Below are 25976 nucleotides of genomic sequence, written 5' to 3'. Positions count from 1 at the left end.
TGGGAGACAAGATTGGAGGAGGTTGCAGTGGTAGGAATTCGGGGAAGCTACAGAGGAGTTAATAAAACAAGGGAAAATATTTTGAATTCAGTGCCTTTGTGGACTGGGAAATCAATGGAGGTCACAGAAGACAGGGGTGATGGATGAGCTGGATTTAGTTCAGGACAGGGTCCAGACGGCAAAGCTTTGGCACAGTTGTATCATTCAAATCTTGAGGTAACTTGGCGGCAGCGAAGATGATGTAGGGAAGGAAGTGAGAGCAATGTGGTCATGATGACTGATGGAATGTGAGGTTTGAAGCTCAGTTTAATGATGATCACTTGAAAGTTACGGTGACAAGGTAAATGTAAAAATATGAAACATTCTTCCCATCCACGTTTGAGATTAAATAATATTGACAGATTTCTGACACTTGTGCAAAGTAGTTTTGTCAGCATGAGTGTTCCGAAATGACCTGTCCTGCAGCATCAGCGTTAAAAAAAGTCATGTGCATAACATTGGTGCAGCTTCAATAACTGTGCCGACGGATATCAGTTTTCAAACACGAATGCTGCAGTAAAAATACAGAAAAATGTTGGCAAAAAAATGTTCACAAAACTCTTGAGTGTCACTGGAAAGCGCTTCAGTTTATCAGAAGCTAAAATAAAGATGGTTAGAATCTGGCCTGCAGACTCTAGACTGCTTTAGATGCAGTGAGTGCCAGGAGAGAAGGTGAGGGGGAAAGACAAAAAGTGAGGAAAAACAGTGGAGAAAGACAGAGTGAAAAGATAGAACAAGCATGAGGAGAGAGAGTGCGAAGAGATAAAGGGGAAAGAAAGAGTGGATAAGAGAGATCGGGGAAGGAGAGTGTGGGGGGGGGGGGGGAAGAGAGAGAGGGAGCTAGTGGGGAGGGCGAGCGAGTATGGGGACGGCAAGAGAGTGCAGTGAAGGCAAGAGACAGCGGGGAGAGAGAGAGAATGGGGGGAGAGCAAGAGGAAAAAGAGGGGATGGTGAGAGCATGAGCAGAGAAAGGAGAGTGCAAGGAGAGAGAGAGAGAGAGAGAGTGTGTGAATGTTAGGATAGAGAGAGTGAGGAGAGGAGAGAGTTGAGGGGGAAGAGTGGGAGGGGTGGGAGAGTGGAGAAAAAGGGTAAGCAAAGAAAGAGGAGAGTGGAAAGAAAAGGGAAGGGAAAACAGTGAACGTGATGAGAGAGATTTTTGGAAGCGGGGAAAGGATCAGGAGAGAAAACTGGAAATTAGACCAAATAGCATAAGAGAAACGTGAGTAAAAAAACAAGAGAGGGAGGTGATGGAATCTGATTGTCAGTGTATAAACCACTTTGATGGTGAGGTTTATTAGGTAATCTGTATTTCAATTTACAATGTGATACCAATTACAAGCTTAAGATTGAATGTGATAAATTGTATAACAACGCTCTCAATTACAGGCTACAATACAGGGTCAATATATGCAAAATTCCAAATCACAGCTGCACATCAAGTCAGAACTCTTGCAAAATTCCACAATAGCCACTAACTTTAGATCATATATTGCAAATGGTCCTTTAAATGCTATGCCACTACAACCAGAACATCCATATCAACGATGTTATGACGATACACCGATCAAGATGATTGCAACAGGAAGGAAATGGAAGAAGTTAGTTCAGCAAACTCTGTGCAGCCCAATCCCCAGCATATCAATAATACAGGTCACTTTCCATGGAAAAGATGATTGGTTGTGTATTGGTGTGTGTCCGATCTCAAATTTTACCAAAATTATTACAACAAAAGAATAAGATGAGGCTATCAAAACCCCCCTCAATTGTACTCTTGGGTACTGCATTCCACCCTCACCCCACTTGTAGCAAAGTTGCAGGCGCTGGAATGTTAATTATGTTAACTGGTATTATAGTGCGATATCATGTCCAAGGGCTGCTCTGTACATTTCACTTCCCAAAACGATTGACAAATACCAGCCAAATAAATAGAATATTTTTAAAAATTGAATAGATACAGGGATGGATTTTGTGCTGGGGCTGGGGCTCCCAGCGCCAGGCTGAATCCTCGTCCCTTTAAAGATGGGGATCCCGCCTCCAAGAATTTCCAGCCAATCAGAGGGCCGGCAGCTCGGCAGTGCCACCGGGAGCGGTGGCCAACGTCGATACTGCAGAGGCCTCAGATCCAGGCCCAGCACTGGAATCTCGAAGAAGAGGTAGGTGAGGTGGGGGTCGCCAAGGCCAGTCCGGAATGCCTCAGCAAGGGGGGCCTGGAGGGTGGTCATGCAGTCTAGAGGTAAGGGGTCCCGTGTGGTTTCTGGTGGGGATCCTCCTGCAAGCTCGCCTCGTGTTACAAGGCATCCTCTCGGTGAGCCAGAGCCAGAACCAAAACCACCACCTCCCCCCAACCCAGGTAAGATCCCAGTGACGGCAGGAAGAGACCCTTAATAGGCCACTTAAGGGCTTCAATTGGCCTCTGGGTGGGAACGTTGTCGCGGCCTATCCTGCCCCCAGGAAGATCGCCTCAATACTCAGTCTCCCCCCCCCCCTCCTCCGACCTCCCCTCAGGGGGCCACACAAAATCCCGACCACAGAGTTCAATGCAATGTGCTTCTTCAATTTTATTTTCATTTGGAGACCAAAACTAGGAGCCACAAATACAAGATAGCCATTAATAAATCCAAAAATGAATTCAGGAGAAACTTCTTTGCCCAGCCTGTGGCTAGAACGTGGAGCTCGCTACCACATGGAGTAGTCGTTGCAAATAACCAAGATCTTTAAGGGGAAGCTAGATAAACCCATGAGGGAAAAAGAAATAGAAGGTTCCGCAGATAGAGTTAGATGAAGAGACATGGGAGGAGGCTTGTGTGAAGCATAAACATACCAGCTTGGACCAGTTGGGCCTAACAGCCCGTTTCTGTACTGTAAATTCCATGTAGTTCTGCTAGTTGCACTAACTGGGTCAATAAAAAAAGGTAGAAAAGCTTACAATATGCCCAATATCAAATTGTTAGGGTAGTAGGGTCATTTGAGACCTGAAGAGATGGTCATCCTTGCCTTTTTGCAAGTCGCTCCAGGCTTAGGTAAAGGTCCCATGCTCAGAGTTATGAACCATGGGCAATGGCAGAATCAGCGAATTTTCAGTGATGGCGAAAGGGACAATGGCTGCTTACAGTGGAGGATCCTTCAGGAACAGGACTTGTGTTTCCTATAAAGCACACATAAGGAAGGCAATGGGAAACCACCTCATGTACTTTTTCCCGAGTCATATTGCTCATTTCCCACAGAAATCTTTTAAAAAGGGAGACTCTTAGAAGCAACTAAAAAAGCGCAGGACCATGAGGCATGGAGAAATGAACAGAGGAACTGCCCTTGTACAGATCATCAATAAATCAAATTGTACTCTGCAACAGATCAAAGAAAACCTCTCTACAACAGGCAGCTGTGAAAATCTCAACTACTGCTAAAAACAAGATACACAAACACACTGATTGTTAACTTTTCCAGCAATCAACAGCAGATTATCACTCAATCATAACAATATTATGTCTCAATTATTAATCATCTGGTAAAATCATCACCAACCACATGGATTGTTACAGCCAACAATGTCTACCATGTCACCATGGTGATAGGAAGGGAAAAAAGCACAGCCGATTGTCCTATTTTGTATCGTTACAAGATTTCTTGCTTCTGTCATGTATGTCCTATTTCTCGAGCCGTGAAGTCAATTTCTTTTCCTCATTAGGTTAAGTGTTTAAGTCTAATTGGTGAATAATGGAAGTAGAAAATAAACAATCAAGTTACTCAAACATTTTGCCCCAAGTACAATTCGATCCCTAATTATATCCAATCAACAAAAAAATTCTACTCAACTGTAAAAAATATATTCCCACCATTGAGAGTTTCTCATTCACCCCTAAAAACAAAGGTAGAGAGGGAAGGGAGAGGCACACACCCTTTTGAGGGTGAAGGAGAGATGAGATACCCTGTTGTGGGTGGGGGTTGGCATTTCTGCTTCTGCCTTGTGGTATGGTCCAGGAAATCTACCATGTACCTGGAATAAATAACAGATATGAAGTTGTTTCCCCGATTCATCTTAGCTTTTATTTAACCTACAGTTAAAGTTTGTGCCCAAGGTGTGAGATGTCAGTCCTGGGAATGGACCATTCTTTCACTTATGGTACCCATTGTCAGCATAGGTGCTGGCTGACATATCCCATCAAACGCTCTCAGATCAGTTAGAGCATGGATCTAATGCAAGGTAAAAATCACTCTAACTTCATCAACGTGCTTTAAAACCATTCTTCTGAAGAACGCTCTATACTGCATTGTCCCTTACTCGGACCAGGCATCCTTGTGGCTTGTATGAGTGGAGCTGCTGAATAAGTGATGCTTTGTGCTAAATGGGGGCAGTTTGGCACTTTTCAATCTGCATTATCAAGGAACTGTTGGGAAACTGTCCAAATACTTTCCACAGTGTTTTGCAATTAATAAAATAGAGGAGACTTTCATCAGTCTGGGCTGGATTGAAACTCAGGTCCCAAGATCAATCAAAGGACCTCAATGGATTAAGGAACACAAATGTTTACAAAGCAAAGTCTCTTATATTTATAATGTTTTATATTGCTAAGAATGAAGTTGAATAGGAGATAGTGCAATGATTCTAAAGTCATTTACATTTAAAATATAGTGAATACATTTCTACTGAGACAGATTTTACATACACAAATATCAGGTTAGATTCTATTAAAACAGAGCAGATGGTAGATGATTAGGGAATCACAATGGGACTTTAATGGCAAAATCTGCATGCAATAGTTTCATCATCTCTGGTAAAACAGTTCATGAATAAAGCACTGTGAACAATCGCATGACCATCCCAGGACCAATCCGGTCAGTAAGATATAAACTTGTTGGCATTTACCTGATGCAGCCGTTGGGGATGGGTTTCAGGCTGTCAGGGTTGCGTCCCATCTTGTTAAGGATGCTCAGGATCTGTGCAAATTTGGGCCTGTCATTGCGATCCTTCTGCCAACACTCCAGCATGAGCTGGTGGAGCCTGGATGGGCAGTTCATGGGAGCAGAGAGACGAAAACCTTCCTCAACTGCTTTAATCACCTGCAAAGGCAGCACAGGGCCACAGAGTGTCACTTTAAGACAGAGGTCCAAAGGTTGTGAAAATTTACAATCAGCTATATGGGGAGTTGAATCTATGCCAAATCTACAATGATTCTGCAATTCTCGCGCTACTGAAATGTTAAATGGTCCCTTCGTGAAAAATTCTATCAGACAAAATTATACGTCTGAATATTCCGTAACAATAATATCCATTTGCTAATCACACACTTAGCTGTAAGAGGATTGTAACAGAAAATCCAATTACGCTACAAACAATCAAGTATAACATGCGGATCTGTGAATGACAATACATTACATCAACCTGTCCTATGGGTGAGGATAGAAATTAATTATCGGCCATTTTGTTGAACTCTTTCCTAAATTGAGTGACAATTACGCATTCTGGATCTAACTATGCAACTCACGTCTTGATTGGACATGTCCCAGTAAGGTCGTTCTCCATAAGACATCACCTCCCACATGACTATCCCGAAACTCCACACATCGCCGGCTGTGCTATATCTGTGGTACTGGATGGCTTCTGGAGCTGCCCATAGGACCGAGGCCTTCCCGCCCTGTTTCAGAAAGAGTTGGCAGTTGGGGCTCAGATTGTACACAGCTGAAATCTATCACCATAAAGCAGATGGCAAAGTCTGCCCTTTGAGATTTTTTTTCTCGGTTTTGATGCACAGAAAAGTGAATACGTCACATCTGCAGATCAGGGATATTTACTTCATTGAGAGTTTTACTTTCTTTTGGTTTACTTTTTACCTTCTCACCCTGTCTGCAGCCTTTGACACCGTTGGCCACAACATCCTCCTTCAACAGCTCTCCACTGTCATCCAGCTGGGTGAGACTGCTCTCACCTTGTTCATTCTTATCTATCTAATCATGGCCAGAGAATCACTTGCAATGGCCTCTCTTCCTGCTCCCACACCGTTACTTCTGGTGTCGCTCAAAGATCTATCTTTGGCCCCCTCCCACTTCTCTTCTACATGCTGCCCCTCAGCGACATTACCCAAAAGCACAGCGTTCGTTTTCACATGTATGCTGATGACACCTAGCTCTACCTCACCACCATTTCTCTTGACTCCTCCACTGTTGCTAAATTATCAGACTGCTTATATGACATCCAATATTGGATGAGCAGAAATTTCTTCCAATTAAATATTGGGAAGACTGAAGCAATTGTTTTTGGTCTTGCTCCAAATTCCTTTCCCTAGCTATCGCTTCCATCCTTCTCCCTGCCAACAGTCTGCAGTTAAGCCAGTCTGTTCGCAACTTATTTGACCCCGAGATGAGCTTCTGGCCTCATATTCGTGCCTTCACTAAGACCTCCGTAATGTCACCCCACTTCGCCCCTCTCTCAGCTCATCTGCTGCTGAAACTCTCATTTATGCCTTTGTTAACTCTAGACTTGACTATTCCAACACACTCCTGGTTGGTCTCCCAGATTCTAATCTCAGTAACTTCAGGTCATCCAAAACTCTGTTGACCATGTCTTAACTCACACCAACTCCCATTTCCCTTTCACCCCCGTGTTCGCTGACCTAGATTAGCTCCCAGTCAAACAACACTTTGATTTTAAAATTCTCATCCTCGTTTTCAATTCCTTCCGTGGCCTCACCCCTCCCCATCTCTAATATCCTCCAGCCCCATAACCCTCCAAGGTAGCTGCGCTCCTCTAATTCTGGCCTCTTGAGCATCCCTGATTTTAATTGCTCCACCATTGGTGGCCGTGCCTTCAGTTGCCTAGACCCCAAGCTCTGGAATACCCTCCCTACATATCTCTGCCTCTCCACCTCGTTTTTGTCCTTTAAAACACTCCTTAAAAGCTATCCTCTTTGGCCAAGCTTTTGGTCATCTGACCTAATATCTCCTTATGTGGCTCGGTGTCATACTTTCTTTTATACTGCTCCTGTGAAGTGCCTTGGGATGTTCCATTACATTAAAGGTGCTATATAAATATAAGTTGTTGTTGTGAAACAGAGTACTGCATTCACTTCTGTGTGCCACTCCTCAGAAAGGATATATGGGTCTTTGAGAAGGTGCAGTCCGGATTCACAATCATGATACTAGAACTAATGGGGTTAAATTATGAGAACAAACTGCATTAACTGTGTTTGTATTCACTCGAGTACAGAAGATAAAGGGGCGATCCAACTGAGATGAAAGAATTTAGTAAGTTAAATAGAGGGAAATATTTGACTATTTGTGGTGGAGGCAGGGGAACAAGGGAGAATAACTTTAAAATTAGAGCTAGGGGGTTCAGGGATGACGTCAGGAAGCACTTCTTCACACAAAGGGTAGTGAAAGTCTGGAACACTTTTTTCCAACAGCTAGGTCAATTGAAAATTGTAGAACAGATATGGATAGATTTTTGTTCGGCAAGAGCATTAAGGTTTATGGAATGAAGGCAGGTAGGTGAAGTTAAGATACAGATCAGCCACAATCTAACTGAATGGTGGAACAGGCTCGAGAGGCTGAATGGGCTACTCCTGTTCCTACGTTCCTGAACAAACCTATCAGTATACTATAAGAAGATAGGAACACTGGGTACATAAAACTTTAAAAAGAAGACTTGCATTTGTGTAGCAAGACTTCAAAACATCCCAAAGCGCTTTATAACCACTGAAGCACCTTTTGAAATGTAGCCACTACTGTAATGTAGGAAATGCAGCAGCCAATTTGCACACAGCAAGCTCCCACAAACAGCAATATGATAATGAACACATTTTTTTTTAAAAACGATGTTGATTGAGGGATAATTATTGGCCAGGACACCAGAAAACTGGAAATCCTCCCTACTCTTCTTCAAAATAGTGCCATGAGAGCTTTTACATTGGCTGAGACAGCAAACATGGCATCATTGTAATGTCTCATCCGAAAGATGGCACCTCCGCCTGTGCAGTACTCCCTCAGTACTGCATTGGAGTGTCAGCAGAGATGTTTTTTTGTGCTCAAGTCTCTGAAGTTCAACTTGAACCTGCAACCTTCCGACTCAGAGGTAAGTGTGCTAGCAACTGAGCCACAGTGGCCACACAAATAAATAAGAATTGTCTTCATGAGAAGAAGTGACTTGTTCAGGTTGTCACTTTTATGTGTTTGTAAATTACATTGAAGTGCTTCGTAATTGTGCGACGTCACTGTGGCAAAAATAAAGACAATGCTCCTTGCATGAACTGGGGAAAAAGTGTTTACCAAATGCTTTTCTCATGAAAACAGTGCCCTTTCAAAACTGTATCCAAAACACTCTCAGCCATACCAAAGATGATCGCAGAATGAACATCAGTGTTTTAGTAATGGTAATATTGCACTGCTTGACTAGGCAGTGTTGAACAAAGTTATTCACGACAGTATGTCTGGAAAACAGTGGATATATGAAAGCAGGAACAAAATTACAATTTTAAGAAAGAATCTAATTGTTCCTAGTTTAGAAATTCTGGATGTAAAATTAAGCCCTCACTTTCTGCTGCTCTGAAGAAATCTGCTGTCTATTTTGCTTTCACGTGGCCACTTGCTTTTAAGGCACCCTCCAAAAAAGGATTTTGCTCCTGGGGATTGTTTCCTATTACGGTAATAGTCTACGTGTGGAATGTACGTCTGCTCTGGCTCATCTTTTTGGGCTCAAAATTCCCTTCTGTTATAAACATGGGCTGTTTTTGAACCAATAATTAACGAATCACAGGAACACTTGCCTTTAAACCAAATGATTTGTAAGAATGGCAGTTTGTTAGCAGCAATGAAAAATTAGGAGCCAATCATCAACCAAATGGTCCTTTAATATTGCTCATGTGGGTAATGAGCCATTAAATATTAAGTAATCCACTAATCCAGCTGTGGAATGTGGAATTTTTGATGTATGTGTCTGAACACTGCCACAGAAAAAGCTGATTTAATGATGAGGCCTTTTTATTGGGGGAAAGGCTTATATTCTCTTGGGTTTAGAAGGTTGTGGGGTGATCTAATTGAGATGTTCAAAGAGTTTTGATAGGGGAGGTAATTGCTTATCACAGGCTTAGCTGGAAGATCGTTTCAAAAGGATATCGAAAGAAAAAGTGGCAAAAGGATTAAATAGATATAGAGAAACTACTTCCACTGGTGGAGCAACACAGAATGAGGGAGCCCAATCTTAAAATTAGAGCTAGGCCATTCAGGACTGAAATCAGGAAGCAATTTTTCAGACAAAGGGTCATGGAAATGTGGAACTCTCGCCCAAAAGGCTGTAGATCCTGGAACTTGATTAAATGTCCGAGATTGGGATCGGCAGATTTTTATTAGATATGGGTATTAAGGATATGGAATAAAGGCAGGTAAATGAGGTACAGGTTAGCCATGATCTGAATGAATGGCAGAAAAGACTTGAGTGGCTGAATGTTCTACTCCTGCTCCAATGGTCCTATCAATTTGGTTGTGCTTCGCTGTACCCTCTCCAATATCTGGATGTTTTTCCCAGAATATTCTAATCTTTTATAGGATGTGGGTGTCACTGGCAAGCCAGCATTTGTTGCCATTCCTAATTGCCCTTGATAACTGAATGGCTTGCTAGGCCATTTCAGAGGGCAGTTAAGAGTCAACCACATTGCTGTGGGGCTGGAGTCACATGCAGGCCAGACCAGCTAAGGACGGCAGATTTCCTTCCCTAAAGGACATTAGTTTAGTTTAGTTTAGAGATACAGCACTGAAACAGGCCCTTCAGCCCACCAAGTCTGTGCCGACCGTCAACCACCCATTTACACTAATCCTACACTAATTCCATATTCCTACCACATCCCCACCTGTCCTTGTATTTCCCTACCACCGACCTATACTAGGGGCAATTGCTAATGGCCAATTTACCTATCAACCTGCAAGTCTTTGGCATGTGGGAGGAAACTGGAGCACCCGGAGGAAGCCCACGCAGACACAGGGAGAACTTGCAAACTCCACACAGGCAGTACCCGGAATTGAACCCGGGTCACTGGAGCTGTGAGGCTGCGGTGCTAACCACTGCGCCGCCCAAAGTGAACCAGATGGGTTTTTACGACAATCGATGTTAATTGCACGACACCATTACTGAGACTAGCTTTCAATTCCAGATTTTGTTTTATTGATTAATCAATTGAATGTATTAATTAGTGATCAGAATTGTATACAATGCTCCGAGTGGGGCCAGACCAGCACTTACTACAAACTCAATCACTATTTGAGAATTACAACACTGTCCCTTTGGGAATACATTCCAAGATCTTATTTGATCTCCTTACGGCTGCTTTATTCTTTGCTGATGCCTTCAGTGATCCATCAACCAGATTCTCCAAATCTCTTTCCTGTAGAATAAAACCATTTAGCTTGCATTCCTACTGCTTATTATCCTTTCCTAATCCAATCATTTTGCATTTGTCCACATCAAGTGACTTCTAGCACTTTTTGCAGTGGAGCACCCTGATCTATCCGGGTCCTTCAGAATTTGCTCAACGTGCTCCCCATAGATTGCGATCCGTCCCAGTTTGGTTTCAGCTGAAAACTCAGAGACCTTTGTCTCTGTCGCCATTTCTAAGTTAATTAATATTGCAAACAGCAATAGCCCCAGCTCTGATCCCCCAAGGCATCCTAAAAGATACTTCTTTACACGTTGATAAAATTCCATGCACACCTACGCCCTTTGCTTTTCTACTTCGGTTAATTTATAACAACATTTTAAAATGTATGAGGTTACCACAGAATAGGTGTTTTCTTCGATTCATAATTGTTAATTTAAGAAACAAGTTAGAGGAGTATATATTACTTGTTTTCATACACACTCATAACTAGTGCTGTTTGAAATCATACTGAAGTGTAGTTCAATATTCACATTGCACAATGGATGTCATTATTTTTACAATTCACTGCAAATTATCTAACAAATAAAAAAAAGAATTTCCATGTAGTCTTACACATCATGCATTGGGGGAAGAAAGAATAAGGTGAGAAGGGAGAAAGTGACAAAAAGTGAGGGAAATAAAGAGGGGAGCAGAGATTGTGAAGGTGAAGAGAGAGGGGGAAGAGTGCGAGAAAGAGAAAAAGCGAGGAGTGCAAGAGAGAGCGAGAGAGACAAAGTAAGAGAAACAAATGAACACAGGTCTAGGAAAACAGAAACAAAGAATAGAAAACAAGAGGGTAGCAGAGAAAGTGAGCAAAAGAGGACTGTGGTTAAGTGACTGGCCCATTTTGGCATGCTGCCTAATATTGTGTTCAAAAGTAACTGACAAGATGACACAGGATGGGGACAGCAGATAAAATAAGTATCAAATGGAACTCCACTTTTTTTTATATAAATAGCATGAAATGTTCCCACTTATATGGAGTTTACTTTTCCATTGCAATCAAGGTTACCAATTGCTGTATATTTCAGATGGGGCCCTGTACCCAGGTGCTCAAGACCATTGCTGATGTGGGTGGCACAACAATATTTCAAGGTGATCCTTAACATGCAGGACAGCTGCTTGGTCCATTATTTCGCTCACCATGGTTGTGAAGACAGAGTCCACCTTTTCATCTTGTGCTTGCCTGAAGCCTGCCACTTTGCACACCAGATTGCTGTTGACCAGGATTTTGTGGGCTGCCAGGGTTTTGTGTATGTAACCCATCTCGGAGAGGTACTTCATCCCAGACGCTATTCCACACAGCATCCCGATCAGCTGAATAACTGTGAACTGGCCCTCGTGCTTCTGCAGAAACAACCCATTATTTCATAATATTATTCTAGCAGATGCAGTCATTAGTATACCAGTAATGGCAGGCAGCATGTAGCAGATGCAGCCTTGCATTCAGCCACCATGTACACTTCATTGCCTCCAAATTGGTGTTTGGCCTCAGATATTACCTTTATTTTGTGGTGGAACAAAATTTGAGCACAAAATTCAGGTTTCATCTGACTTCCAATTGATTGCATCAGACAAGGAGCTAACAAGCAACCAGGCATTTTGAGCCAGAGTCAAAAGATTAACAAAGCCCCCTCATGCCTCGTGGAGAATGGAGTCAGCCCGTCAGGTGGTTACAGTATAATGAGCCTCTTTAGCAGTCAGAAAAGGTTGAAACAGCTCCTTGCCATGATAGTGCCACCACTGACCGAAGGTTAGCTTTCACAGCCTAAAGCTAAAATTAAAGATCTTTCTCGTAATATATGTATTGGTACAGCGACCAATTCTGCTGCATTCAGAAGATCTCTCACACACTAGATTATCATGGTCCTGCGTAAAGATCACAAGTGTTTGGATAATGACAGTAATTTCAGTGCCCGTCCTGCTTTCTGTTTTTTTTAAGCACCAAAGGTTACAGAGAGTGAAGCTATCCCAGCACTTTGAACAGTAGTGAGATCTGCCTTGTAAAACTATGAGCATGCTGTCTTCATAGAAGGATTTTACTATCTCTATAAAAGCTGGAGTAGCCTTGTGTCCATAGAAAGGAAAAAATAACTTGCTTTTATCTAACATGTTATCATATCTGGCAGGACACTTGGAAGCATTTCATATACAGTGAATTAATTCCAAAGTACAACCATCACTAGGCAAAAGTAACAGTTGTTTTACACATAGCAAGGTTCACAAAGAACCTCGCCTCCAAGCTTCCCTCCAAATCACACACCATCTTGTCTTGGGGTTTGTAACACCGTTCCTCGAGCATCGCTGGATCAGAATCTTGGAATTCCCTACCTAACGGCATCATGGCAGCACTTTCACCACATGACCACAGTGGTTCAAGGAGAAAACCCATCCCCTTCGCAAAGCAACAAGGGGTAGACAATAACTGTGGCCTTGCTATTGAAGCCCGTATCCCAACACTAAATGAATAAAAATCCAATGAGCTGAATGGCCACTCAATCTATTTTTGTTGGTATTTGCTTAATGGATGAATGTGGGTGAGGACACCAGGACAGTGACATGGGACCTTTAGTATCCACCTGAGCAATCAGAACAGGCAGATGGAGAACAAAAATTTATCAATCGTGGATTTAAAATTAACAATTGATCTAGCATCAATTGCCTTTTGCAGAAGAGAGTTCCAAACTTCTCCCACCCTTTGCGTGTAGTAGAGTTTCCCAATTTCACTCCTGAAAGATCTGGCTCTACCTTTTCGACTATGCCCCTGATCCTAGACTTCCCAACCGGCGAAAATAGTTTCTCCCAATCTACCCTTTCAGTTCCCCTTAATATCTTCCAATGCAAGAGAAAAGGAATATTTAAATGTGACATGACCATCCTGTACAAGCCCAGGTGATAGATAGACCTTGCCCCTTATAGCGAAGATTAGACCTTTGGTGCAAGATGACACTTCTCCTGCTCTAATAGAGGACGAGAAGCAGATGAGCAACGTTAAGTGATGTTACAAGGAGAACCGTTCTCTGACTAATCGATAAGAAGAAAAATGAAAAACATTAGAGAATAATGTGTCTGGCTGTTTTCTAAATTTCCTACCTAGTCTAAGCTCAAGAGCAACAGTGTAAGAGGTTACAAGGACTGACACAAAGACCAGCACAGCTGAAATGGGACCTGAAGGAGACAGAAAACCAGGTATAAATCAGGAGAGAGGTACAGTGTAGTGGTGTGCTTCAGAACTTTAACTTGCTGTGTCATGAACTGGTAGATGAAGAATCTACACTGGGGAAGTTTCAATAAAGAGAGCAGGATGTTCAGTGAATGTCAGTAGCTGGCTATAGTAGGAATGCTAGAACAGGAGTAGGAGTAGATGAGGGAACTAAATGTAATATCTCCTAATTTGCAGATGACACAAAACTGGGTGGGAGGGTGAATTGTGAGGAGGATGCAGAGAGGCTTCAGGGTGATTTGGACAAGTTGAATGAGTGGGCTAATGCATGGCAGATGCAGTATAATGTGGATAAATGTGAGGTTATCCACTTTGGTAGCAAAAACAGGAAGGCAGATTATCTGAAAGGCTATAAACTGAGAGAGGGGAATATGCAGCGAGACCTGGGTGTTCTCGTACACCTGTCGCTGAAGGTAAGCATGCAGGTGCAACAGGCGGTAAAAAAGGCAAATGGTATGTTGGCCTTCATAGCGAGAGGATTCGAGTACAGGAGCAGGGATGTCTTGCTGCAATTGTTGAGGCCACACCTGGAATATTGTGTGCAATTTTGGTCTCCTGATCTGAGGAAGGATGTTCTTGCTATAGAGGGAGTGCAGCGAAGATTTACCAGACTGATTCCTGGGATGGTGGGACTGACGTATGAGGAGAGATTGAGTCGGTTGGGATTATATTCGCTGGAGTTCAGAAGAGTGAGGAGGGATCTCATAGAAACCTATAAAAATTCTAACAGGACTTTACAGGGTAGATGCAGGAAGGATGATCCCGATGGTGGGGGAGTCCAGATCAGCGGTCATAGTCTAAGGATATGGGGTAAACCTTTCAGGACTGAGATGAGGAGAAATTTCTTCACCCAGAGAGTGGTGAGCCTATGGAATTTGCTACCAAAGAAAGCAGTTGAGGCCAAAACATTGTATGTTTTCAAGAAGGAGTTAGATATAGCTCCTGGATCTAAAGGGATCAAAGGGTATGGGGCGAAAGCGGGAACAGGCTACTGAGTTGGATGATCAGCCATGATCATAATGAATGGCAGAGCAGGCTCAAAGGGCCAAATGACCTACTCCTGCTCCTATTTTCTATGTTTCTGTTTCTATGGCCCTTAAACCCACTCTGCCATTGAATTAGATCATGGCTGATCTGTAATTCAACTCAGTTTATCCACCTTATTCCTCAATATCCTTGTCTGACATAATTCTATCACCGTCTTGAAAACTTCAATTGACCCCCTGCATCCACAGTCTTGTAAGGGAGAGAATTCCAGATTTCTACTACCTTTTCTGTGAAAATGCACTTCCTGATTTCACTTCTAAGTGACCTAATTTTAAGATTATGTCTCATCGGTTCTCATTTCCCCACCAGAGGAAATAGTTTCTCTGTATCTACACTATCAAACTTTTTAAATTATCTCAATCAGATTGTCCCTCAATCTCTGATACAAAAGGGAATACAAGCCAGATTTATGCAATCTGGGCAAATAATTTAACCCTCTAAACCCTGTATAATTCTGGGTGATCTGCACTGCACGTCCTCCAAAGTCAATATATCCTTCTTGAGGTGTGATGCTCAAAACTGAACACATTGGGCTGAATTTTCCCCAGAGGTGGGAAACAGGAGTCGAGACTGTTCCCAGGTCTTGAACCTGCCTCTGGTGAGAAACTGATTCAAGTCATGATTTTCATGTGGTGAACCCTTAACTAATATAGAAACAGGTTCCCTTCCCAATTAAGGGTGGCATACAGGCTCTCACAGCTGGAGGGCCAATCAGAGGCCTTCCAGCTTCAGAAGAGCACTGGGCTGCAGTATATGTTATGTAACTGGGAGGCAGCTGCAACAAGAATGTGCCCTCTCAGCTCCAGGCAGTTGATCTGCACCACATCACATCGGGAAACTGGAGTCAGACTGGAAAGTCCCAGTCAGCCTCCTTAATCCCTGCTTAACAAGGCTATAATTGAGCACAATTGTCTGCCCGCCTCATGGGACTGGGCGTCGTTCCCTGACCACGAACCTGCATCGGCCAAAATGGCCGACATCGGGAACGGGGTGAGAAGCTGTCACGCCGGCAGGCCTCGTAATTGTTGGGCCCCATCCACCTTCATTCTTGACATTGGCGAGGCTTGAAAATGCAGCCCAGTACTCCAGATGGGGTCTAAACAAGGCTCTAAACGACTGAAACCACCCTCGAGATAATTAATTGAGACATTCCAGGGGTCTTGCTGGATACCCGAGAAGGTCTCCAGCCCATTTGGTAGGGAAGATGATGCCGAACAAAAGGAGAGCCCTCAAAAGGAAAAAGAAATAATGTGAAACAAATGGCAGAATTAATTAAATAAAAGGGAAGCATAGATTTCATTTAGTCAAAGTGTAACATATATCAGTATACATATACTTAACTAAAATGTTTCAGATGAACTGAACATTGCCCTCAAAATGGCAGCCTTGGAAGAAGGTGCTGAGCAGCAATGGAAGAGAATGAGACTGCCAACCGGTGCCAGCACTCGATATGAGTCAGAGATCATAGACCATAGAAATTTACATCATGGAAGGAGTCCATTCAGCCCATTGTATCCATGTGGCTGCCAAGTAGCCATCCAGCCTAATTCCACTTTCCAGCTCATGGTCCATAGCCTTGATGATTACGGCACTTCAAGTGTATATCCAAATACTTTCTAAATGTTATGAGACTTCTGCCTCCACCACCCTTTCAGGCAGAGAATTCCAGATCCCCAACACCCTCTAAACCTCCTATCTTACACTCAATCTATGCCCCCTGGTTATGGAACCCTCAACCAAGGGGAATAGGGCCTTCCTATCCACTCAAATGGACCCCTCATAATTTTATACATTTCAATTCAGTCTTCCTTCAGCCTGCTCTGTTCCAAAGAAAACCTAGACTATCCAATCAATCCTCACTAAAATTCTCCAGTCCAGGCAATGTCCTCATAAATCTCCTCTGTACCCACTCTAGTGCAATCACATCTTTCCTATAGTGCAGTGATCAGAACTGCTTGCAGTACTCCAACTGTGGCCCAACCAGTGTTTTATACAGTTCCAGCTCTTATATTCTGGCAAGTAATCCGTATGCCTTCTTGACCACCTTATCTACCTGCACAGCCACATTCAGCGATCTGTGAATATGCACTCCCAGGTCCCTCAGTTACTCTACACTTCTCAGAATCTTGCCATTTATTGTGTATTCCCTCGCCTTGTTCGCCTTCCCCAAATGCATTACTTACACTTCTCTGAATCACAGAACTGTTATAGTGCAGAAGGAGGCCATTTGACCCATCGTGTCCACACCGGCTCTCCGAAAGAACAATTCACTGAGTGCCATTCCCCTTCTCCCCGTAACCCTGCACATTCTTCCTTGTCATATAACAGTCTAATTCCCTTTCGAATGCTTCAATTGAACCTGCCTCCACCACACACTCAGGCAGTGCATTCCAGACCTTAACCACACACTGCATGAAAAGGTTTTTCCTCATGTCACCACCATTTACCTCTGTTCCGCCCACCTGACTAGTCCATCAATATCTTCCTGCAGTCTACAGCTTTCTTCATTATCAACCACATGGCCATTTTTTGTATCACCTGCAAACTTCTTAATCATACCCCATATATTCGAGTACTCCTCAGGTACTGAAGAAGTCTGTACCCGCATGCAGCAGGACCTGGACAACATTTAGACTTGGGCTGATAAGTGGCAAGTAACATTTGTGCCACACAAGTGCCAGGCAATGACCATCTCTGACAAGAGAGAATCTAACCATCTCACCTTGACATCCAACAGCATTACCATCGCTGAATCACTCACCATTGATCAGAAACTTAATAGGGCCATCCATATAAATACCGAGGCTAAAAGAGCAGGTCAGAGGTTGGAGATTCTGCAGCAAGTAACTCACCTTCTGACTCCCCAGAGCCTGACCACCAAGTCAGGAGTACAATGGAATACTCTCCACTTGCCTGGATGAGTGCAGCTCCAACAATACTCAAGAAGCTCAACACCATCCAAGACAAAGCAGCCCACTTGATTGGCACCCCATCCACCATCGGCGCACAGAGACACCAATGTGCACCATGTGCAAGATGCACTGCAGCAATGCACCAAGACTCCTTTGACAGCATCTTCCAAACCTGCGACCTCTACCACTTAGAAGGACAAAGGCAGCAGATGCATGGGAACACCACCACCTGCAAGTATTCTCCACCATCCTGACTTGGAAGTATATTGTGTCCCTTCACTGTCTGGGTCAAAATCCTGGATCTCCCTCTCTAACAGCACTGTGGGTGCACCTACACCATATGGACCGCTGCTGTTCAAGAAGGTGGTTCACCACGACCTTCTCAAGGGCAATTAGCGATGGGCAATAAATGCTGACCTTGCTCACATCCCAAGACAGAATAAAGAAAATGTCCAAATCATTGATATATACCACAAAAAGCAAGCGACCTAGTACTGAGCCCTGCGGAACCCCACTGGAGACAACTTTCCAGTCTCAAAAACACCCTTCACGCATTACCCTTTGCTTCCTGCCTCTGAGCCAATTTTGGATCCAACCTGCCACTTAGCTAAAGCTAAAGTCACTTTATCAAAATGATCCTTCAGTCTAATGAGGGGAAGCAAACCTAATTAGAGACTGCTACAAATGAGTGTCACTCTCATCCATTAATCACCAAATGTGAAAAGGAGGCTGGTCTGCCTGCGTGGGTGGTATTATTCAAACAACAGAGAGTGCTCCCAGGAGCCTGACCAGCATCACTCTCTTAAAACTGATTATCTGATCATTTACTCACTTGCTGCTAGCTTTTTCTCTTCCTTTCAGGTGTTAAGGAACGCAAGCTCCAGCAGCTCATGCAGATGAACGCCCCTCCTTATCCTTCTTTCCCTTCACTTCCCTCTGACCCCATCCCTCCTTCTAATCTCACCACTTGCTATGTATTCACAATACCATCTCTCATGCTGAATGATCTATACTTACCAAAGGACTTAGTTTTATTCCCTTATGCCCCCACCTCATGTATGGCACGACATTGAGCTCTTTTTCCATCACCTTTGCCTCCGGGCTCACTTTTTTTTAGATTAGAGATACAGCACTGAAACAGGCCCTTCGGCCCACCGAGTCTGTGCCGAACATCAACCACCCATTTATACTAATCCTACACTAATCCCACATTCCTACCAAACATCCCCACCTGTCCCTATATTTCCCTACCACCTACCTATACTAGTGACAATTTATAATGGCCAATTTACCTATCAACCTGCAAGTCTTTTGGCTTGTGGGAGGAAACCGGAGCACCCGGAGAAAACCCACGCAGACACAGGGAAAACTTGCAAACTCCACACAGGCAGTACCCGGAATCGAACCCGGGTCCCTGGAGCTGTGAGGCTGCGGTGCTAACCACTGCGCCACTGTGCCGCCCATACTTTGACCAGGAGTCCTCCCCCCGAACAGTGGACCCATTCACCCGCCTCCAGTTTAACCTTGGTGGTGGGAATGTTTTTGGAAATGATAATCCGGGACAAAATTAACAGTCACTTGGAGAAGGAAGGATTATTTAAGGAAAACCAGCAGGGATTTGTTAAAGGCAAATCATGTTTGACTAACTTGATTGAAATTTTTGATGAGATAACAGAGAGGTTTGATGATGGTCATGCGGTTGATGTGGTGGATAAAGACTTCCAAAAAGCATTTGAGAAAGTGCTACATAATAGACGCCAGCAAAATTGAGGCCGATGGAGTAAAAGGTACAGTGGTGGCATGGATACACATTTGGCCAACTGACAGGAATCAGAAAGTGGTGGTAAACGTTGGTTTTCGGACTGGAGGAAGGTACACAATGGGGTTTTCAAGGTGTCAGTACTAGGACCATTGCTTTTCTTGATATATATTAATGACTTAGGTTGTATAAGGCACAACTTCGAAATTCGTAAATTATGCAAAGTGTTGAAGCATTATGAACTGTGAGGAGGATAGTGACACACTTCAAGAGGACAGAGGCTGGTCGAATGGATGGACACATGGCAGATGAAATTTAACGCAGAGAATTCTGAAGTGATATATTTTGGTAGGAAGAACAAGGAGAGGCAACATAGTCCAAATGGTACAATTCTAAAGAGGGTGCAGGAATAGATGGACGTGGACATATATGTGCACATACCATTGAAGGTGGCAGGGAAGGTTGAGAAAGTGGTTAAAAAGGCTTAGGGGATCCTGGGCTTTATGAATAAAGGCATAAAGTGCAAAAACAAGGAAGTTATGATGAAACTTTATAAAACAGTTCTTCTTTGGCCTCCTTATCTCAAGAGACAATGGGTAAGCGCCTGGAGGTGGTCAGTGGTGTGTGGAGCAGCGCCTGGAGTGGCTATAAAGGCCAATTCTAGAGTGACAGGCTCTTCCATAGGTGCTGCAGAAAAATATGTTTGTCGGGGCTGTTACACAGTTGGCTCTCCCCTTGCGCTTTTGTCTTTTTTCCTGCCAACTGCTAAGTCTCTTCGACTCGCCACACTTTAGCCCCGCCTTTATGGCTGCCCGCCAGCTCTGGCGAACACTGGCAACTGACTCCCATGACTTGTGGTCAATGTCACAGGACTTCATGTCGCGTTTGCAGACGTCTTTAAAGCGGAGAAATGGATGGCCGGTGGGTCTGATACCAGTGGCGAGCTCGCTGTACAATGTGTCTTTGGGGATCCTGCCATCTTCCATGCGGCTCACATGGCCAAGCCATCGCAAGCGCCGCTGACTCAGTAGTGTGTATAAGCTGGGGATGTTGGCCGTCTCGAGGACTTCTGTGTTGGAGATACGGTCCTGCCACCTGATGCCAAGTATTCTCCAGAGGCAGCGAAGGTGGAATGAATTGAGATGTCGCTCTTGGCTGACGTACGTTGTCCAGGCCTCGCTGTCATACAGCAAGGTACTGAGGACACAGGCTTGATACACTCGGACTTTTGTGTTCCGTGTCAGTGCGCCATTTTCCCACACTCTCTTGGTCAGTCTGGACATAGCAGTGGAAGCCTTTCCCATGCGCTTGTTGATTTCTGCATCTAGAGACAGGTTACTGGTGATAGTTGAGCCTAAGTAGGTGAACTCTTGAACCACTTCCAGAGCGTGGTCGGAAATATTGATGGATGGAGCATTTCTGACATCCTGCCCCATGATGTTTGTTTTCTTGAGGCTGATGGTGAGGCCAAATTCATTGCAGGCAGCCGCAAACCTGTCGATGAGACTCTGCAGGCACTCTTCAGTGTGGGATGTTAAAGCAGCATCGTCAGCAAAGAGGAGTTCTCTGATGAGGACTTTCCGTACTTTGGACGTCGCTCTTAGACGGGCAAGGTTGAACAACCTGCCCCCTGATCTTGTGTGGAGGAAAATTCCTTCTTCAGAAGACTTGAACGCATGTGACAGCAGCAGGGAGAAGAAGATCCCAAAAAGTGTGGGTGCGAGAACACAGCCCTGTTTCACGCCACTCAGGATAGGAAAGGGGTCTGATGAGGCGCTGCCATGTTGAATTGTGCCTTTCATATTGTCATGGAATGAGGTGATGATACTTAGAAGCTTTGGTGGACATCCAATCTTTTCTAGTAGTCTGAAGAGACCATGTCTGCTGACGAGGTCAAAGGCTTTGGTGAGATCAATGAAAGCAATGTAGAGGGGCATCTGTTGTTCGCGGTATTTCTCCTGTATCTGACGAAGGGAGAACAGCATGTCAACGGTCGATCTCTCTGCACGAAAGCCACACTGTGCCTCAGGGTAGACGCGCTCGGCCAGCTTCTGGAGGCTGTTTAGAGCGACTCGAGCAAAGACTTTCCCCACTATGCTGAGCAGGGAGATTCCACGGTAGTTGTTGCAGTCACCGTGGTCACCCTTGTTTTTATAGAGGGTGATGATATTGGCATCGCGCATGTCCTGAGGTACTGCTCTCTCGTCCCAGCACAGGCATAGCAGTTCATGTAGTGCTGAGAGTATAGCAGGCTTGGCACTCTTGATTATTTCAGGAGTAATGCTGTCCTTCCCAGGGGCTTTTCCGTTGGCTAGAAAATCAATGGCATCACTGAGTTCCGATTTTGTTGGCTATATGTCCAGCTCATCCATGACTGGTAGAGGCTGGGCTGCATTGAGGGCAGTCTCAGTGACAATATTTTCCCTGGAGTACAGTTCTAGGTAGTGCTCAACCCAGCGGTCCATTTGTTTGCGTTGGTCAGTGATTATGTCCCCTGATTTAGATTTGAGGGGGGCGATCTTCTTGATGGTTGGCCCAAAGGCTCTCTTAACGCCATCAAACATTCCTCCGACGTTTCCGGTGTCTGAGGCCAGCTGAATATGACTGCATAGGTGTTGCCAGTAGTCATTTGCGCAGCGCCTGGCTGTTCTTTGTGCAGTGCTTCTGGCTGCTTTAAGTGCTACGGATGTTAACTCACTGGGGGCTTTTTTGTAGTTCAACAGTGCAATGCGCTTAGCGGCTATGACAGGTTCCAGCTCTTCATTATGAGATTGAAACCAGTCTGCATTTCTCTTCGCACTTTTGCCGTAAGTGGTCAAAGCTGACTCATAGATGGCGTCTCTGATGTGGGCCCACTTGGTCTCAGCATCCCCTGTGGGAGTGTTTTGAAGGGCTGTTACAAGTGAATTTAGAAATTTTTGTAACAGCTGTGGATGAGAAATTCTGCTCGTGTTGATGCGCGGGTGGCCCTTCTGCTTGGAATGATGCAACTTCTCTGGTCTGAGTCTAACCTTGCTGCACACCAGGGAGTGGTTGGTGTTGCAGTCTGCACTGTGGAAGCTGTGTGTGATTTGAACACTGTTTAAGGAGGCTCGCCTTGTGACGATGAGGTCTAGCTGGTGCCAACGACGCGATCTTGGGTGCCTCCATGAAACCTGGTGACAGGGTTTAGTGTGAAAGAACGAGTTGGTGATGCAGAGGTTATGATAGGTACACAACTCAAGCAGTCTCTGCCCGTTCTCATTCATCCTTCCAACGCCATAGCACCCAAGGCAGGAGGGCCATGAGTCATGGTTGGCACCAACCCTGGCCCCCAGGAGGAACAGGTATTTGGTGTTGGGGATGCTGCTAATGATGTTATGGAGTTCCTCGTAGAACTGGTCTTTAGCTTCATGTGGGGAGCAGAGTGTTGGAGCATAGATGCTGAGTAGGTGTACTGGACCAGAGGTGGTGAGCTGTCGGATGGACAGTATGCGTTCCGAGCCATTTGAGGGAGGCTCTATCATGCTGAGCAAGGAGTTTCTGATGGCGAAGCCCACTCCATGCTGTCTTGGTTCTTCAGGATCCCTGCCCTGCCAGAAGAAGGTGTAGTCTTGCTCTGCTAGAGATCCACTCGCGGGGAGGTGTGTCTCCTGAAGTGCTGCAATGTCTACATTGAGTCTACTGAGCTCGTTGTTAATGATGGCGGTCTTCCGAGAATCGTTGATTTGTGTAAGGTCTTCCGACAGGCCAGAACACATAGTTCTGACGCTCCAGCTTGCAAAGCGAAGGGCTGGTACCTTCTTTCCTTTTTTCATGTTGTTTGGTGCGGTGTTGCAGTCCACCTTTTGGGCAATGACCCTGAGCTCCAAGCACCCATTGAAACAGGTGGTCTGTGGCGGGACAGAACCTTATTGACTGGGGGCTGCCCGGTTTGAGGCTGGCGGTAGCTGTCCAGTGAGGTGCGATGACCTCTCCCACCGACAAAGGCAACCCGTGGCGCCCAATCTCTATGCCAATTTAGCTGGATTTATAACCCGTAACTGCTGCCTTCCGTGTTGTTTCAGTTGCTGTGAGGCAACTATGGAGTGACCTCTCCATGGCGCATGCCTGGGCGAATGTATGGAGTTTGAGAGTTACCCAATCGTCAAAACCCCCCTCTCGGCCTTTCTGGTGGGGTCCAAAGGAGTGCAGAGCACGACATCTGGCACTGGTATGGCTGCAGGAACTGCCGGAAACATGCCAAAGGTGACACATGACCGCCTCCGGGGTTCCGCTCCAGATTTTCTGTTAGGTTTACTCCCTTAGCCTTGGTCTCTCCCAAGATGCCCACAAGGCAGTGGGGTTGTTAGGGCCCCTACACAGGTGTAGGATGATGCCGGTGGGAGGAGGGGGTGCGAGGGGGAGGGAAGGAGGTACGAGGGGGAGCTGGGAAGGGGGCTGTAAGGGGGTAGGGGGGGTGCAGGGGAAGGGGGTGCAGGGGGTAGGTGCGAGAGGGGGGCTGGGAAGGGGTTGTGCGGGGGGGGGTGCGCTGAGAGAGTGGAGCTGGGAAGGGGAAGGGGTGGGGTGGAAGGGAGGGAAGGGAAAGGGGGGGGGAAAGGGGGTGCAGGTAATAAGCCATTTCCTCAGTTCCCACCATCGACGCCTGGAAATCTCGGCCGTGTCCTTTGGGAGGTGAGCAACATCCTCGTGCGCCGGTACCAGCATTGCCGACAGCGCGCTGCAGATGCTCTCCGAGCCATCTCCTGCGGGCGCTTTGAAGTTGCGGCTTTTTGGGTGTTCGGGGCACCTTTTCGCAAGGCTCCCCAAGGGTCCCGCTGCTCCTTCTTCTCTTCAATGGACTTACCGCACGCCGTGGCTGCGGACACTCTAGACAGTGAAGACAGCAGGATCGGAGATCAAAGTATCACCAGCTGTACTTTTCAGTTTCATCTGGACTGCGATCAATTTCATTGAGAAAACAAAGAGCAGGTATGGCTGGGGGAGGGCAGTGGGCCCAGGTAACATAAACTAGCTGTTAACAGCTAGTTTATAAAACAGTGGTTCAGCCTTAACTGGAGTATTGTGCCCAAGTCTGAACACTGCACTTTAGGAAGGATGGTAAGGCTTTAGAGAGGGTGCAGAAAGGTTTACAAGAATGTTTCGAGGGATGAGGGACTTCAGTAATGGGGATGAATTGGAGAAGCTGCGGTTGTTCTCCATAAAGAGGTTTGAGAGGAAATTTGATACAGTTGTTCAAAATCATGAGGGGTCCAGACAGAGCAGGGAGAGAAAAACTGTTCCCTTTGGCGGAGGGGTCGACAACCAGAGGACACAGGTTGAAGGTAATTGGCAAAAGAACCAAAGCGACATGAGGAAAAACTTTTTTATGCAGCGAGTGGTTAGGATCTGGAATGCGCTGCCTGAGGTGGAGGCAGATTCAATTGTGACTTTCAAAATGGAATTGGATAAACATATGAAGATAAAAAATTTGCAGAGTTACAGAGAAAGGGCAGGGGAGTGGGACTCATGGAATTGCTCTTGCAGAGAGCTGGCGTGGGCTTGACTGGCCAAATGACCACCTTCTCTGCCGTAGTCAATCTATGATTCTAACACAGAGTGCTGCAAAGTGGTTCTGTTAGCTCGCACAGCAGAGGAGACAGTATTTAGGAGCAGAGACCTGTATTCATTCACAATACAAACACTACACTGGTGCTCTGAACTATATGTCAGGAGGCAGGCAGTACCTTCTAAACCCGCGATTTCTTCCACCTAGAAGGACAAGGGCAGCAGACGTGTGGGAACAGCACCATCTGCAAATTCCCCTCCAAGCCACAGACCATTCTGATTTGGAAATATACCGCCGTTCCTTCACCGTCACTGACATTCTCAAGGGCAACAAATGCTGGCCTTGCCAGCAACGCCCACATTCCATGAGCGAATAAAACAAAAAGCCAGGGATTCACCCTTCTGCTTCTCCATCCATCCCAGTGGGAGTTACTCCATATCCACTTGGTGCTTCTTCAGGTAAGATGGGAAACTCAAGTGTGTGGGAGATCACACAGTATCTCATTAACACATGGTGCTGTGGATTGCTGTTTGGATGCAAATGCAATCCATTTTTAGAAGCTATCTGGCTTAAAAACAAGTCAAATAAATCTGACGCCTTACCCTCAAGAAGGAGTCCAACACTGCATTTCCCATGTATTCAACTACAATCATCATGGGTTTACCTGTAAATGGAAAATCACAGTGTTAACAATCTTAGACTATAACAGTTCAGAGCACACAGTGAAAAATTGAAAATACTAGACAAAAGCATTTTTCATTTGCAAATTGCAGGCTTCACCTCACAGTCAAATGCATCATTATATTGAGTTTCCAAGCACATCTAAAAGTATGTAAAAATTAAATAATTTTTAAGGATCAGTGACACTTAATATTTTGTACATTCTGGGTGATATTCTATCTTGAAGCACGTTCTAAATCAGATGCCTGGGCACACAAAGTTCACTGATTACATTCTGCCTTTTAGCTACACACAAACAATGCGATGAGTGAAACAAGGTTTGGGAGGTTGGGTCTGCATTTAATATTTGTTTAAAATTACAGAATTAAACATTTTTGAAAAGCGATTT

The 25976-nt window shown here is 44.9% G+C and overlaps 1 protein-coding gene across 3 annotated transcripts in view; it reads right to left on the bottom strand.

Moving 5' to 3' along the window:
• Nucleotides 1-25976, bottom strand: part of LOC137347086 (ephrin type-A receptor 7) — a 610086-nt gene that overhangs the window by 19074 nt on the left and 565036 nt on the right. For 2 of the 3 annotated variants that reach the window (XM_068011156.1, XM_068011155.1), the window contains 4 exons: nucleotides 25510-25571; nucleotides 11583-11786; nucleotides 5523-5672; nucleotides 4904-5097 (listed from right to left, as the gene is read on the bottom strand). In XM_068011156.1, coding sequence (XP_067867257.1) covers nucleotides 4904-5097; nucleotides 5523-5672; nucleotides 11583-11786; nucleotides 25510-25571 — 610 coding nt within the window. Of the gene's footprint in view, nucleotides 1-4903; nucleotides 5098-5522; nucleotides 5673-7650; nucleotides 7678-8138; nucleotides 8162-11577; nucleotides 11787-25509; nucleotides 25572-25976 lie in introns of all 3 variants that reach the window. The other variant, XM_068011157.1, reaches the window with a different exon arrangement.

Source organism: Heterodontus francisci, chromosome 31, assembly GCF_036365525.1.
Source record: "Heterodontus francisci isolate sHetFra1 chromosome 31, sHetFra1.hap1, whole genome shotgun sequence".
Classification (NCBI taxonomy): domain Eukaryota; kingdom Metazoa; phylum Chordata; class Chondrichthyes; order Heterodontiformes; family Heterodontidae; genus Heterodontus; species Heterodontus francisci.
Note: the sequence above shows the minus strand (reverse complement) of the source record. Positions and strands in the feature narration are given on the sequence as shown.